General features: G+C 44.0%; 1 protein-coding gene across 6 annotated transcripts in view; it reads right to left on the bottom strand.

Moving 5' to 3' along the window:
• Positions 1 to 15,703, bottom strand: part of CTBP1 (C-terminal binding protein 1) — a 228,122-nt gene that overhangs the window by 64,407 nt on the left and 148,012 nt on the right. Inside the window, exon 1 of one of the 6 annotated variants that reach the window (XM_082759295.1) lies at positions 2,111 to 2,367. The exons of 3 other annotated variants lie outside the window; for them this stretch is intronic. In XM_082759295.1, the coding sequence (XP_082615421.1) occupies positions 2,111 to 2,150 (40 nt within the window). In that variant the 5' untranslated portion in view covers positions 2,151 to 2,367. Of the gene's footprint in view, positions 1 to 2,110; positions 2,368 to 15,703 lie in introns of those variants that run through there. 2 more of the 6 variants (XM_082759294.1, XM_082759297.1) reach the window with 2 other exon arrangements.

Here is a 15,703-nt window from a genome sequence, read left to right as displayed (position 1 = left end):
TGCACGTGGGCGAAGTATTTGGTTACCAGCTCTCTCCCCGAATGCTTGACACGATAATAAACCAAAGAGGGTATTATTCGCCAAACGCCACGGCACTCAAACAGTGAAATCTGGCTGCCTTTGGGGGAGGAGGGGGGTCAATAAAGAGCGGCAGCACGAAATATACTAAAGTTAGCACTTTGGGCTGCTAATTTTACATGCCTGCTTGACTACCACACAGCTAAAAATAGATAAAACAGATATGAATATAGAACAAAGAGATGCGCTGGACAATTATCTCCCTCCTAGCATGGTCTACTTGATAATGAGCTTTTTAACCTTCTTTATTTACAAAGACAAAAAAAAAAAAAAATTAAAGCGCTGATTAATGAGCTTTCGACCCACGGCAGAAATTATTTACATACAAATTTTATTTTTCTTTGTGCTTTCTCGTTCCCTTCCTACGGGGACACAATGAGGAGATTCAAAACATTTTAATGGGGCGTCAGGCTCCTTGCCATGGGGCTGGAATGCTAAATAAGACTATTTACATCTCCTAAGACCCCGGAGAAGGAAATCGGCGCGATGCACTCGAAACGCACGCGTACACCGCAAATATCAGAGCTGATTTTAATTCACCGGGTAAAAAGTACACACTCGCTCGGGTTTATTAGGCCTCATTATTTTCAGCGGGGCTACGGGGATGATTATCTGGAGCCGCTCCGCCGTGGCCTAAAAGCAAACATTTCTTCCCGATAAGGACAGCAGTTATTAAAATATAGCGTGACGTCCAATTGTTTAATTTAGGTTACAACAGGTGAAATTTTGAAAGCCACCGCTGATAACCAGGTTTTTTTCTACGGTTACCCTGTCCTGCTCGGTGCTGTCGGTCAGAAGCTGACTTTTGAATTTACTGTTTAAGAGGGAAACAAAGCAGCAGAGCAGAGGGAAGGGTGCCTGCACGGTAAACAAGCCCGCTCTCCGCTTCATAGCCTTCCCCCGGCATCATTTGCTTACAAAACGGTAATGTTTATAAACAGGCTCGACATTGTCTTGGGTCTGCGAGAAGGAAAAAAAAAAAAAAAAATCCCCCAGGAGTTCACACAATAAGGCACGGCCACCCCGCGCAGGGGCGTAGCTCCAACCTCGTCACCCCAAAACCCAGCAGCCAGCCGCAAGATGCCTTCGGCAGCGCCTCAACAGCGACAAAAAAATAAATAAAAAATACAAAAAGGGGAGAGGAAAAGGGAGGAGAAGAGACGCCCAGCGCCCGGAGGACAGCCTTACCTCTGGGTCACGCAACCCGCCTGCGGATTTTGGGCGACCGTGGCAGCGGGCAGGCCTCGAGCACTTTTTTTTTTTAATTTTTTTTTTTTTCCAGGGGAAAAACGCCGCTCGGAAACTTCCTGTTTTGGGAAAGGGCCGCAGGGACGGGCGAGCACCAGGTCGGCGGAAAGCGGGGCCGTTCAGCCCGCTGCTGCTTTTATTTTTTTATTATTTTTTTTTAATTTTCCAAAGGATGAGTTCGAGCGGCGGGCAAGTTGTGAACCTTCCGTCTCTGCCCCCCACCCCGGTTTTAATTTGAGAGGGGGGAGATTAAGAAGGAAGGTAACGTTGGGAAGATAGGAAGATAAAGTTAGAAAGGTGAAATTTAAAAAAATAAGAAATGTAAAAAGATAGGAGGACGAAGTTAAAGAGAGGAAAAGATGAAAAGGATGAGAAGATGGAGTTAAGAGGATAAAAAGGTGAAATGAAAAGGATGAAAAGATGAAATTAAAAGGATAAAAACATGAAATGAAAGGGTAAAAACATGAAATTGAGAAGATAATAAAAATGAAAATAAAAAATAACTAAAGTCAAGAAAGTTAAGGATCAAAAATATAAACTGAGATTTAAAAAAATGAATTAAGAAATAAAATTGAAGTTAAAAAAGGAACCGACTCCTGTGTTACTGCCGCCCCCCACCGCGGCCAGGCAAAGTTCCCAGCGGTGCTGCAGCCGCCGGGCCAGCCCCGCTCCCCGCACACCCCCCGATCCCGCTCCCAATCCGGATCCCAATCCCGATCCCAATCCCAATCCCAATCCGGATCCCGGCAGGCCGGGACGAGGCGAGGCGAAGCGAGCTCCTTACCCAGCGGCAAGCCCTTGTTCAGCAAGTGCGAACTTCCCATTGAAGCGCTGCGCCCGGGCGGGCGGCGGCAGCAGCGGCGGGGCGGAGGAGGAGGAGGAGGAGATGGAGGAAGAGGAGGGGAAGGAAGAAGCCGCGGGGGGGGCACGGCCGGGCCGGAGCCGGTGCCGGGGCTGGGGCTGGGCCGGGGGCAGGCGGGCGCCGCCGCGGCATATGGCGGCCGCTGCCTGGGCGCCCCTCGGCTCCGCCGCCTCGGCGCGCGCGCGCCCGCCCGCGCGCATGCCCGCCCGCGCCCGCGCGCACCGCCCGCCCCCCCCCCCCCCCCGCGCCCGCCGCGCGCACGCGCACGCGCACGGCTTCGCCGCCTGCGAGCCGGCGGAGGCTGGAGGCTGGGTGGCTCCACACCGCCGCCGCCGCCGCCTCGATTTGGTGGTGCACGGAGGGTGGAGGGGATGGGGAGTGAGTGGGGCGGGCAGAGAGGGCGGTGGAGGGAAAGCTCTCGGTGCTGGTGGGGTTTGGGAACTTTTGTGGTGGTGGTGGGAGATCGGTGCTGGTGTTCGGCGTTAGTACTGCCTCCAGTATCAACACTGAGTCCAGTGTTAACACTAATAATTAACATAATTACCACTGTGTCCAGCGTTAACGCTGTCCGACATCACCACAGCGTTCAACCTTAACACTGCCTTCAATGCTAACACTGCATCCAACGTTAACACTGCATTCGATATTAACTGTGTTAATGCTCACTGCGACCCCCCAGATTGCCAAAACATCAGCCCTCCTCTCATTTTGTTATTTTTTCCTGTGTTTCTTCCCTCCCTCACAAGTGATTACAGACCACACACAACCCGCTTGTCCTGCCAGCCCCGCACCGCCTCACCCCAGGCCTGCTCGCTCACCCCACACAGGGCCATAACACGAACCCAAGTGATAACAGTTCCTTTTTTCACACAGTATTGGGGGAGAATTGTAAATGGGCACAAAACAAAACAAAACACTTGACATGGTGCGCACTTAAGGAGATGGTGGGTGCTGCCTATAAGCATTGAGGCACTGGAGGGAAGGACCTGGACACTCCTGGGTCCCACAGCGCGGGGTCTGCTGGTTATCCCCAGCAGCCGATGTGCCCTTCCCCAGCCCTGTGGAAGTCAGAAATCCAGCACCTTGCTCCTGTCATCTGAAGCAGGATGGGGATAGAGTCTGGGGTCAGGGCACGAAGTTTGTAGGGACGCCTGGCCCACCCATATACAAACACACCACACTCACTGCAGGCTTGTGGCTCGTATCACCAGCTGCACAACCCATGTGCTGCAGCATGGCAGCACCTCAGCTCTCTGACAGAGCCAAGAGAACTTAAAACAGAGTTTTTTTGCCTCATTTTGGTCTTTAAGGACAGACCCGGGGCTCCCCATACACTCATCTCACCCCCTAGGGCGCCTCACAACAAACAGGGCTCCCCTGCAATGTAACCTCATGAGTCACCCTGTTCACTTCAGGAACGTATTATTAGCTATTAATTATTATTGACGGCTCATTTTAGGAAACTATTAGTAATTACTATTAATAAAGGTTATTTATGGATCGTTCGGAAAACATTAATAATTATTACTAATTTTCCTTGATCGGTCGTTTGATGAAATTACTGTTAATATTATCGATGGATCGCCCGATTGAATTATTATTAATAATTATTAACATTAATCGTCGGTGGTTCACTTCGGGAACTTCTTGCTCTCGGTTACCACCGCTGATGGCGGCGGGCCCCGCCCCGCCCCGCCCGCCACAGGGACCCGCGAGCCGCCAAAACGGCGGCGGCGGCGGCCGCCAACCAAAGCGTGCGCGGCGCCGCCCGCCTCAGGCGGGCTGGGCCCGGGGTGGGAGGGGGGGGCTGGTTTTGGGGACCCCCCCCTCTGTAAACTAACCCCCTTTTTTTTTTAGGAAACCCTGCTTTTAGCTTACAGATGGCCCTCGGCGACCCAAGCTGGGCTTTCCCTTTCGTCCTCCGCGTTACCCAGCGGGATGGGGAGGCGGCTCCCCTCCCAGGACGTGGTGGTGCAGCCCCTGACCGGCCTCCATCTCCTCACACCTCAGCACGGGCACCGACAAAAATCCCCTCAAACAGCCCCCGGTTCCTACACATCCCTAGGACAGCAGCTAGCCGAGTGCCTCATGTGGGGTTGACGTGAATAAATTGGGCTCTAATCACTTTAAAGTGGCTAACCGCTTTATTTATTTATTATAGGTGTTAGCAAATACGGAAATGTCTATGTATCAAAGCTCTGGGGAGAAAATGGGGATATATTTATATATATATTTTTTTTTCTTCTTCATTGCCATGTGGCAAAGTATCAGCAGGAGCAGGCGTTAGGGATAGAGCGCGCTCAGACGGCGAGCACGGTGTCTGCGAACAGCAATATGGACATGGAAGCATCTCGGGGGAAAAAAAATAAATTAATAGCGAAAATGAAAATTCTGAAAGGAAATCTGAGCTTTTTTTTTTAATATAGAAACGTAAACAGACCCAGGCAATGAGACCATTTCCTCGGTGGGGTTAGGCGACTGGGCGAATGTTTAGTTCTGAAGTGGAGCTGCTGCTCCGAGGAGGGAGGGGAGTGTGGTACAAAATATTATGACAAGGGGAGTGCTCCAAGTGAGGATAAGTTGGCATGATGAACAGATGGAGTATTCAATAACAGGAGGTTATTAATACTGCAGTTTGGTATTCTCTACGCTACTTCATGAAGGGACTCATATGCTTGCTCTTTTTCTTTTCTGATTGTATGCAGGCTTAACAAATACGCAGGCTGTAGGTAATGACGTGCCTGCTCCCCTCCCTGGGCGCGCACGCATCACAAATTCATGGTTCCTGGGAAAACACCAAGGGCCGGACCCTCGGCTGATTGTAACCGGCCAACTGCGTTTCTTTCAATAGCAGCAAGCTGATTTGCACCTGCTAAAGGAGAGAGGTTATCTGACCCTGTCTCCCAAGTCGCAAGGTCTCTCCACCCTGCTCTCTGACAGCTGCCACAAGGCACCTGCTCTAGGGAGGGAGCCGGGAAGACTCTCAGGGTGGAAAAGAAAACAAAATAACTGAGGAGGGAATGAAGTTTAACTGCAGAACGCAATGCGATGCTGTTTCTGTGCAAGAAAATCAAGCTTGCTTTCACCCAGAGTTCGGGGCTTTCTTTTCCTTCTCCCCTAAGTGGCTTTCAGTGGCCTAGTTTTAGACCGAGTGTGAGAAAATCCAGGAGCAGACCAGCTGACTGCAGCCAGGCCTTTAGCTACCCCTATCCATTTTATTTCCTATGTCTTCAAGATCGCCTCTGGGTCACAAAACATTCGGTCCTCTTCACATCTCTTAGGCTATGATTTGTGCAGCTACAATATAAGGAAATATTCCCCAGAATGTAACAATTTCAAACCTTTTATGACATTTTGGCACTGATGTCACTATAACCTAAAAAAAAAAAAAAAAAACACACACACAAAAAACACAGTAACATTACGCTGCTGAGTCTTCTCTGTTTTGCACCAAGAATTACGACATTTTTCAAAGCCCCCAAACTGTTTCCTGCCTTCTGAAGAGTCAGCTGGAGGCACACGTGCTGAAGAGTAAATACATTGCTTTAAGTGTATCTGTTAACAGCCATATGTATAATTTAAGTACAAGTTTTATTCCCCTCAGAATCTCTAATCAGGAGGGCATGACCTTGGGCTTTCACAAATTAGATACATTAGGGTAGGATATCTCTAGCAGATGTGACTTTGAAGATACTGAAAGAGGAAGTTTTACTGTTGTATCATCTAAGCATGAGCCAAGATACTTGCCGAATTCTTTTTAAAGTGAATAATGCGATTTGACAGTATTCCTACATCTAGATACTGCGATTGTGTACTTACAAATTTTCCTTATTTTGCCATAGGTGTGTGTGCTGGCTCGTTCATGCGTGTTTTTCCCTCATTATCAAACATGCAGCATTCATAGGAACGCCTGTTTTAACAGTTTGTAAAGCCATCATTTAAAACCTTTGTGCACTTTTTAATCAAAATCTAAGATTCTGTTTCAAAGGAATATCTTAGCTTTTGTCAATAGTAAATCTCGCAGATGCTATTAGGAGATCCTGAAGGGGATTTATGTCAGAAGAAAAGAATGGCTGAATAAAGCAGGCTCAACATTTCAACTTTATCCTAAAAATAGATCTTGAAAATGTGTAATCAAAATAAGTCAATGCAATTTATTTCAAATCTGGAAAGAAGACTTTGGATTTAAATGTTTCCTTCTTTCACTGAGATCCTGAAAAGCATTTGTTAATAAAAACACACACATACAGATCAGTCTACTTTCATTTTGCAACTGCATATTATAATTAGAGCTTTTTTTTTTTTTTAATGTATTACTTCCTCTGTGTAACTCCCCCACTGTACAAAGTTAATGCTTTCTGGTAGATGTGAAAGAGAAAGGCCATTTTGGAGAACCATTTTCAGCAGGTTCTGAGGGGAAAATGGAAAAAAGAGTAATTGACAAAAGGGAGACATTTAATCTTTAAGAAATGGTGGTCATCGCAAGCATGAAATAAAATAGAGGACCTTCATCCACTGTAGAAAAGAAGGTTTACCAAAGGATCAAAGCAGTAGATTAAAGTTCCACTTAATGAACAAGAAGTTCAGCTGTGTCAAACATTCAAAGTCATTTCTGAAATGCCAAACGCGTACCGCTCCTTTCTCAAAATGGAATGGCTACACTAGCTCTATACTGGAAATAACAGCCACACAAAAGTGAAAAAGCTCGCAGTGTGCTGAATGAAAGGAAGAATAAATTCCCTTCAAACCAGTGAACACAAAAAAACCTCTCTCCTCTGATGTTATCTGTATTAAGTGACTAAGGGATTTTCTTCTTGATCTCACCCTCTTCATATAAGTGCTGAAACCACAAGAACCAGGGTGGAATTAAATCCTCTGCATTTTCTGGTTATCATGAAATAAGAAGTATCATTTTCCATCTAGTCAAGAGGAGTTAACAGAGCGTTTCCAGGAAGGTCTGCGTTCTGGCTGAAGAGAAAAAGAAGATAGAGATGAACAGCAGAAGAAACCTATCGAGAACCATTAGTGGATGTCAGCCATTGTCCATCTGTTCACAGTGGAAGCAGTCCAGACCTGAAGGAACAACTGCAACCTGCCCCATATGGCTCGCTCCCTTCTGCGCTGCCAGGGCTGCTTTGGGGATTTGACATTGTACGAGGTAAAGGAGAAGCAGCACAATCTGTGTTCCCAGGAACGAAGAGCCAATTAACATGAAAGAACAAACAGTGTTTGTAACCCAGGGGGAGGCTTTCTCCTTCTCACCTGTCTGAAATCTTGGAGCCCGTTCAAATTGTGTAAGTTGCAGAGACTCTGTGCTGAGGCTCCTCGTCCCAGGGAAGTCCTTAAAAAGCTAACGTAGCTAGCAAAATCCTGCAGGCTACCGAGAGCCCCTCAATCAGTGAGTGAGAGCACTAATCCAGCTGTCTCAAAAGGTGTTCCAACAGGCGTTTGGGAAGAATATATTACATGAAAAGTGCCATTAAAAATTTTAATACAACGTCCTTTCAACATAATGAACGAGAATAACAACATTCTGCATTTACTTGTACAGAACTGGGTTGTAGCAAGCTACAGCTGAGCAGTAATTTGCTTCTTAAGTTTTAAATCTGTGGGCCTGGTCATGAAGCAAGGTGTTATTTTCTGTACGATGAAGGGCAGCAGGCTCAGACTCACACAGGGCAGTTCCGAAATCTGAGTTCCTCTTCCTAATGAAAAATAGATCCTCTTTGTGATGCTGTGCTCCGTACACCAAGACGCAGCAAGTGAAGTAGCAGACAGACATACATATCAAAGCCAACTGCAGGGATCAAAAACCTGCAAGTTTGTCATACATTCAATAACCTGCTCAGTCATAGTCATTTCAAAGGTAATATGGAGAATAAATAACTCTCCAGTGGCCGAGCAGCACCAGCAGACGTCCTGAATGAACTTCTTGTCAGGGTACGTCTTCATTTTTGTTTCAGTCTTTGCTATAGCCACGAAACTCAGTGGATGCAGAAATTCAAATTCAGAAGGACAAGGACACGTCAATGCCGCTGCCACTTCCAGAAGACAGCAGAGAGATGCTCAGGAGTTTCATCTCTCTCTGCTCTAGTTCTGAAGCCATGAGCAGTTAACTAATGTTACTCCAAACCCGAGGCAATTTTCTGCTCTGAAGTGGGATTTACTATTTTGGGCCTGGCACGAGGCTAAAGCAGTACCACTTGGCACCTTTAAAAATGCTGTGCACTCCTACCTGCTTGCACTGGCAGTAAGGTAATGGTCCCTGTGCTGTAATGGGATTTGCACTCCGGTAGGCTCTGCTGTCTCCTTAGTTCCCTCACAACACACTTAAGACCTTATTTTTGTAGAAGTTATAAAACTAGGAGCCAGAAAAAAAAAAAGCTGTAGTTGGAGCAGAGGTAATTTTAAAGTTGCTAAACAATTACAGTCACACTTACAAACCCATTCATTAAGTGGCGTAGAGTATATCATACTTCCGTGTTTGAAACGTAACAGAAAACTGAGGAATCCACCAAAAACTATTAAAAAGCGCATGAAATCAAAATAACATCTCACTAAGTTTTCATCTGAAGACTTGTCTCCCAAAGTAACGAAGAGGATAACACATCCGATAAACTAGGAAGGATGCTAAAGGATGCAAAAGCCAAAACTGTGTTAAACAAAGTGGCTTTGCTACCACGGGCCATGAACACAACCACGCGCGAGGATTGCAGATGTCTGTGACATTGAAGTGAACCCTTTTGCTTTGTCAAATTCACTTGGGATGACTACAAGTTATCAGTCTTGAATTTCATCCTCTTCCCGACTGAACACTGCCAGCTTTGTGCCCGTATGAAATACTGCACTGCCAGCACTCCGCTGTCACCCACCACTCAGATAAGAGATGGTTCATTAGTGAGCAAAAAGTGACCTCTAGTGAAGCATTGCTCCAGAGCCTGAAACACGCCGCAGCTCCCAGCAGCGCCTTCCCTTCCTCTGGCTGATCATGTCCATAAGCAATTAAAATCTGATAATACCACAATGTAAATCTTCAGCATTTGTGTACAGACACCTTCAGTATTTGCACGTTGAGCAGCAGCTGTAACCAGCAGCAGAAAACCCTTGGCTTGCCAAAAAAAAAATGAAAAAAATTCTTTGAATGTAACAAAATCTACCCACGGATAACTATTAAAGAATTGAATGGGCTATGATGAAAAGTGTAAGCTCTAACTGGATCACATTTGACTCGCTTCAATTTCATTTTAAAAGTAGTATATCCAGCAATTTGTACTAAAATTAGAAAAACATCCTATTAAATAGGTAAAAGACAGTAGCAATCTCCACAAACAGCCCTTTGTACTCCAAGAAACCAGAAAAATTCGAATGGAGAAAACAGCAGCAAGTAAGAGACAGGCAGTGAAAATCAATTCCATAGTTACAACATATGGAACAATATAGGGGCAAGGCAATCCGTAACAGGGAACGGCTGATGGTTTTGGAACAGTAAAAAGAAACTAGCAAGATTTCGTAAGTAAAATGCATACCCCATTGGCCACGGAAACACATTTTATATGTGCTGTGTCTCCATACATCTAGCAGCAAACTAATATTTTTATACCCCTCCTAACGTGTATAGTTACCTAACAAAGATTTTTATTTGAACATACACATTTTTTTCTTTAACTAAACCAAAATACTGATTCTTGTGCAATATTTTTTTCACTTTCCCGTGCTGAAGATTTAAATCTCAACATCTGACAAGTAAGCTGCAAGAAATCCTTATCACTATGCGAGGCTTGAGATACGACTCGAATCCTAAAAGACATCAGTTGAGGTGGCAATTTACACAGTAATAAGGTAACCATGTACTTTGAAAAAGCTCCCTTTGTATTGCTGAATAATGCAAAGAGAGAAAATGCCTGTTTTCCTAACAAAAACATGACTTGATCATGCCACTTGTATTTGTATAATACACAACTTCAGCGTACGAGTTGATTCAGGTAGGTGATAATCAGTATCAACAGATTTAGCGCTATTTGAGTTTGCATTTATTGCCAAATACTGTGACTTACAGGCTAAGGCAGCGCTTCAGCACCACACATGATGGTATTACGTTAAGATCTATGGGTAAACTTGCCAAAAGCCTTCCCCCGTTACAAGAAGAAAATGCTGTAGAGGGACACAGCTTATGAAAGCGTTTGCCAACCCCTTGTCTTGGGAGTGGTTTGGCTCTTCCACGCGGCCAAAGGGTACCTGACAGCTCTTGTGTCCAATTTGTACCGCATCCCATCACAGCTGTGGTCCTACAAGGGTGTTTTTGGGAGCTCCACCACCTCACGGCGACTGCTATGGATTATGAAGCTGGTTACTGTCGGGCCAGGCAGGTGCAGGAAGGCTGCCGTGTGGACACACTGGCAGCGCTCACGGCTCATGATGACCCTAAAAAGCCCTCAAAGAGTTCATCCTGCTCTGCAAACAGAAGGCATTAAAATAAAGACAAGAACTTTCTATGGTAGTTTTACAAGGTAAGCCTCCGACAACAGAGGGCTACGTAGAACGGCACTGGGAACATTATGTCAGCTTCAGTTAATGCCACGTTGCTTATCTCACTCTTTTCAGTTTTTTTATTTCTTTTGTCGAGACAATTATTCAGCCTCTTAACGTATTCTGTCTTCTTTTTTATGAAGCAAGGTATCTAATATTCCTTTTGTGTAACGAATTATTACTTCTCACTACACTGACATGCCACGTGAACCTCCAGGTCACAAGAAACACATTTAACAATTAAAAATCGGCAACACCGATGCAATCAAAAAACCACAAGATTTTGCTTCATCACCTAATTCTAGGAAACATCTTATGGCATATAAACACTCAAGCTACTTTTTCCTTGCTCCAATTTCCCATGTTTTACTTGGGTCCTATCTATCCCTATGACCAGAAGAAGAGGTGCTGATCTTAGAATCAGCTTTTATTAATTTGCATTATTTTATGCATCTGAAGGAGTGATCACAGTACAGGCCTGTACATCACTGTGGGAAGAGGAAAGTTCAGCAGACGTACACAAAAAGGGAAATACTACCACGTCTTTGCAAACAGATTGGGTTCTTAATTGAAATGATTTGATATGCCTTATGAGCAGTGCAAGACACAGCACAGATGCAGAAGTCACCTTGGAAAAATGTACTTTAAGTTAACTACTGGAGGCCAGAGAGAACTGAGCTGCAATAATAAATAAACGTCTATAGATAACGTATAAATAATTAATCAAATTTTCCTGAAGGACCTGGAAATAAATGGGAATACTTTGTGTATGGCTGTACTGTGCTGATCTCTAAGTAATGTGGCTTCTGAGACCCATGACCCAGAAAGGTTAAAGTTGGTGTCTTTCCCAGAGGCTGCACCTACGTGATTAACATTACAGAGGCACCCACATCAGAGAACTATCACAAGAGAGGAATGAGCATAATTCATGTAGATAACAAATAGTCTAATGAAAAAAAAAATAAATGAAACAACCCACACTACCTTGGTTCAATTAGAGTGCTTTGAATGCTTTCCCTTTCAAGCACCACAACTGTAAATTCAACACAGTATCAAGTGCTGAGCAGAAAAGGAGGAGTTTTTGTTTGCTGAGGTCTTACAATCGCAACCAGAGTTGTGTTCTCAGTCTATTCCTGGACCGCTCCTAACAAGAGATTTCCAATTGTCCTAAAATCTATGGATGTTTTGAGATGTAGACAGATGTCTGCGAGGCCACGGGCTGAGGTCATCAAACTCATCTCATTTGTGACCTAAGCCTAGTCTCTTGGCGGTCTTAAATAAAAAAAAGGGGGGTGGGGAGGAGAGAGGGGAAAGACAGAGAGACACCAATGAAATTGTTCGCTAATTTACCTAGAAAACTGTTCTCGTTAATTTTTAATCTAATAAAACACTCACATTTTTGTAGCATATACATCCAACACGATGCACATTGAGTAGAAATACATCTGGCCATCTATCATTACTGCTCCTCGCAGTGCAATTTTTCTTTCTGGCACTATTAGAAGTCAACTGTCTATTATTTCCTGAACATCCAACCAAAGTTTTCAAGAACTCATCTTTAAATCTCATTTCAGAGACAGTTTCACTGTACTAAATGGGTGAAATGGCTTAAATTTATATATATTTTACATAAATCTTTATCACTGAACAGTTCAGTTTCTCAGCTCTTTAACCATCCAAGGAAAAAAGTGGCACGCTGACATCATTGCTACTGCTGAAGGGGAGATAAAATTGGGTCTCTCAAAGCTGGAGGCAAAATACTACAATGGATAACAAATATTCCTTGTGTATACATCACTGGCATGGCTGCCTCTGTTGGGCGCTGAGCGTATGTCGAGGGGCACAGAATGGATTCAGAAGAGATTTTTTTTGTTTGAATCAATTCATGTGCAGACGCAGAGCTCAAACAAGCTTGTTTTACAATCACTGCTACCTGCTCGCTGACCCCAGAGGTGCCTCCCTGCTTAAAAAAGCCAACAAACCTCCCAAAACACTACCAAGTATGCAAATATATATATATATATATATGTATATTCATTGCACGACAGTTTCCATTAAAAAAGGCAAAGATACAGTGACAGTAAATTTTCTGGATTTTTTCCCCTTTGGTGGCTTCAGGGCAGTCTGAATTTTTACATATAACCCATTGTTATGATCACCACTGTTACCGTTCTGCTCTTAGAGAAAAGAAAAAAAAAAAAAAGAGAGAGAAAAGGAGAAAAAGGTTTTGTACAGGAGCATTAAGAGTTCCACTTGCCCCGTGGCAAATGGGGAAAATATGTCAATGTGAATTATTGTACTGTCTCCACGGATCAAGATTTCTCTTAGTGCTTTCAAAATTCCACTAACAGAAACAATTGCTAAGAGCATTTGCTACTTAGCCTGCTATGCTGGAATGGAATAAGACTGTAGGATCAACTAATGCTAAAATATTATCTTTTATATTGATTTTTTCCCCCTACATTAACTGAGGAAAGAAACAGCTAAATAATTTTAGCCAGAAAGAACGACACATCACTCTCACAAGGACATTCAAAGAACGTAAATAATCAGGATAATTACAAAAACAGAATTTTGAGCAGCTCACACTACCGAGTATGTAAGAACATCACAGTATAATTTTACCTTTTTCTGATCCAAACAAGTTGTACTACATATTCCCCTCGGTACACACGGAGTTACACTGCAGAACGCAATATGTCTTTTCTCCAGGAACCAGGAACACCCACACAGATGCATTAGAAAGAATAATTCTAATTTTGTGCAGCTCCGCATGCACGTTCATGTTCGAGCCAAACGCTAATAGAGATCCCATGTTCACTTCCTCTACTAGAATGCTACTCCATGAGTATTTATTAAAGGCTGGTTTGTATCTCTTTTGTAGTAGCAGATTATGCTCTCAATAAAGTACGACTGTAGAAACTGATGGGCCATTGTACAAACATCTATTTCCAAACTAGATCTGGCAAATGTAAGCGCAGAATGAGTGACTGGTGAAATCCGGACACTGCAAGCATGCACATCACTGATTATTTATACCAAATAGCAAATCCTTCTCATTAGTAATCATCTTGATTTTTATTCCTAAACACCCAACACCTAAGGTAACCATGAAGGCATGAGGTATTAGAGCTTTGCAGGATGTCCGAGTTAGCACTACACAGTGTTCTGGCCAAAAACTGAGTGCTATACAACACTGATAAAAACAAACACATATTAAAAGGATTAGGAGTCAGTTAGCTGACAGACCCTAGGACATATTTGTCAATTAAGAACTCTCTGAATAGAGATGTTTCTAATGGGTATCTGTCATCATCTTCACGAACAATGCAGACATGGAAAATCTTGGCCAAAATGACTGTGAACATCACAAAAACAGTAATAGTTGTCTGTAAAAAATAATAGCAACAGTCCAATCACACAGGCATTTTGGAACATGGATAAAGGAGGACTGCACCAACAAAATGTGCTTTGATAAAACCAAAATTTAAAGCTTTGCCATCAGAAAAGACTTCTGTCACACTGACAGAGTAGGGGACTGGAGCCCAAAAAGAGGTGATTCTGGGTGTGCTGCTCAACTCCAAGTTGCACACCAAGAGAGAAGGAGATCACGTTTCCCTTGTAATACTTAAATGCAAGTGGGGAGGGGGGGCAATTTTGCCATTGTGGATGGGATTACCAAGAAAAACAGTTAAACACTGCTGCCAGCTCTGGCATCCGTGGTTTGTATGTTGGAAAGGGTGCAAAAATAGAAGTCAATGCTGGAGAAGAATGTCTTAAAGAACACACTGTATTCAGATTACCAAGAAAATATATAAAAAAAAAAAGAAAGATACACGACTACCTTTGTAGAAAGAAATACCAGGCACCAAAAGACTGTGTTTTCTAGGTTGTTGTGGGCTTTTTGTTTGTTTTGGTGGGGGTTATTGACTACACTACCAAGGGTTATGTTGGTGTCTTCACCTCCTCCTGAGTACTTCAAAGGTGTTCATGAAAGATCAACATCAGCCCAATAAAATCTTGGGGGCTGAGCTATATCAGGTGATAGACGTGATACAAAGGAGTTCAAGGTAACCTAGAAATTCCCTTCCAGCTCTGTGCCCTGCAGAGCTGCAGCTCCAAAAACTCACCACTAACTGTTGGCTATTGCTCTGCTCCCACCAGGCATGAAGAGAACGGATAATCTCAATCTTTCATTGGCATCACCTATCGATATAAATCTTACCCCGCTCCTGACGTCTATTAACAAGAAGCAATTATTACCGAGAAGTTCTGATGAAGAGGGATGTCTATACTATAGAGCATCGTGAAAGAAATAAACTTGAGAAGAGAGCCCACAGTGGCCCCTCTGAGAGCACCAGAGACCGTAGATCACCAGATTTCAACTGGAATTCTGCAAGAAGTCCCATGCAGAACCCACACCGCTGAACTCAACGACTTTTATCAAGAAATTAATAACAAGTTGGCTTTATTGGTATTAAATAACTCAAAGACTTGGGCTCTTATGCTGCCCAGTGCACAGCAACAGGGATGTTTGGAGCCTAGCAATGAACGAACTGTGCCAGGTCAGCCTTTAAGCACGGGTCTGCAATGACCTCAAGTTCATACTACCCAGGGCACATCGCTGGCAGAGGTGTTTCCAGTGACAGATGATGAGATGGCAATGCGTACTGCTTACATACCAATGCTTCTTGCCGTCCTGCTTGGGTTTAGCTCAGTTAGCACTTCCTTAAGCACCTCCTCTATCATGCACAGCAAGACTATTCTTGTATCTGACAAGTAGAACTGGATGCTGCCCATCAATTTTTGGTATTTAAGTCACTGACATCTCAATTGATGACACAGCACAGTCCTTTCTGTTCGGTTTGCAAAATCATTGCCTAAGATGGAGCCTAGAGGAAATCTGTTGGCAAGTGCTTTTGTAAGGGTACCGAGGAGTCTCGTAACTGGGAGAAATTAGGTGGATTAAGGCACAAGCAAGGATTCAGG

This window comes from Aythya marila (genome assembly GCF_965140915.1).
Source record: "Aythya marila genome assembly, chromosome: 4".
Classification (NCBI taxonomy): Eukaryota; Metazoa; Chordata; class Aves; order Anseriformes; family Anatidae; genus Aythya; species Aythya marila.
Note: the sequence above shows the minus strand (reverse complement) of the source record. Positions and strands in the feature narration are given on the sequence as shown.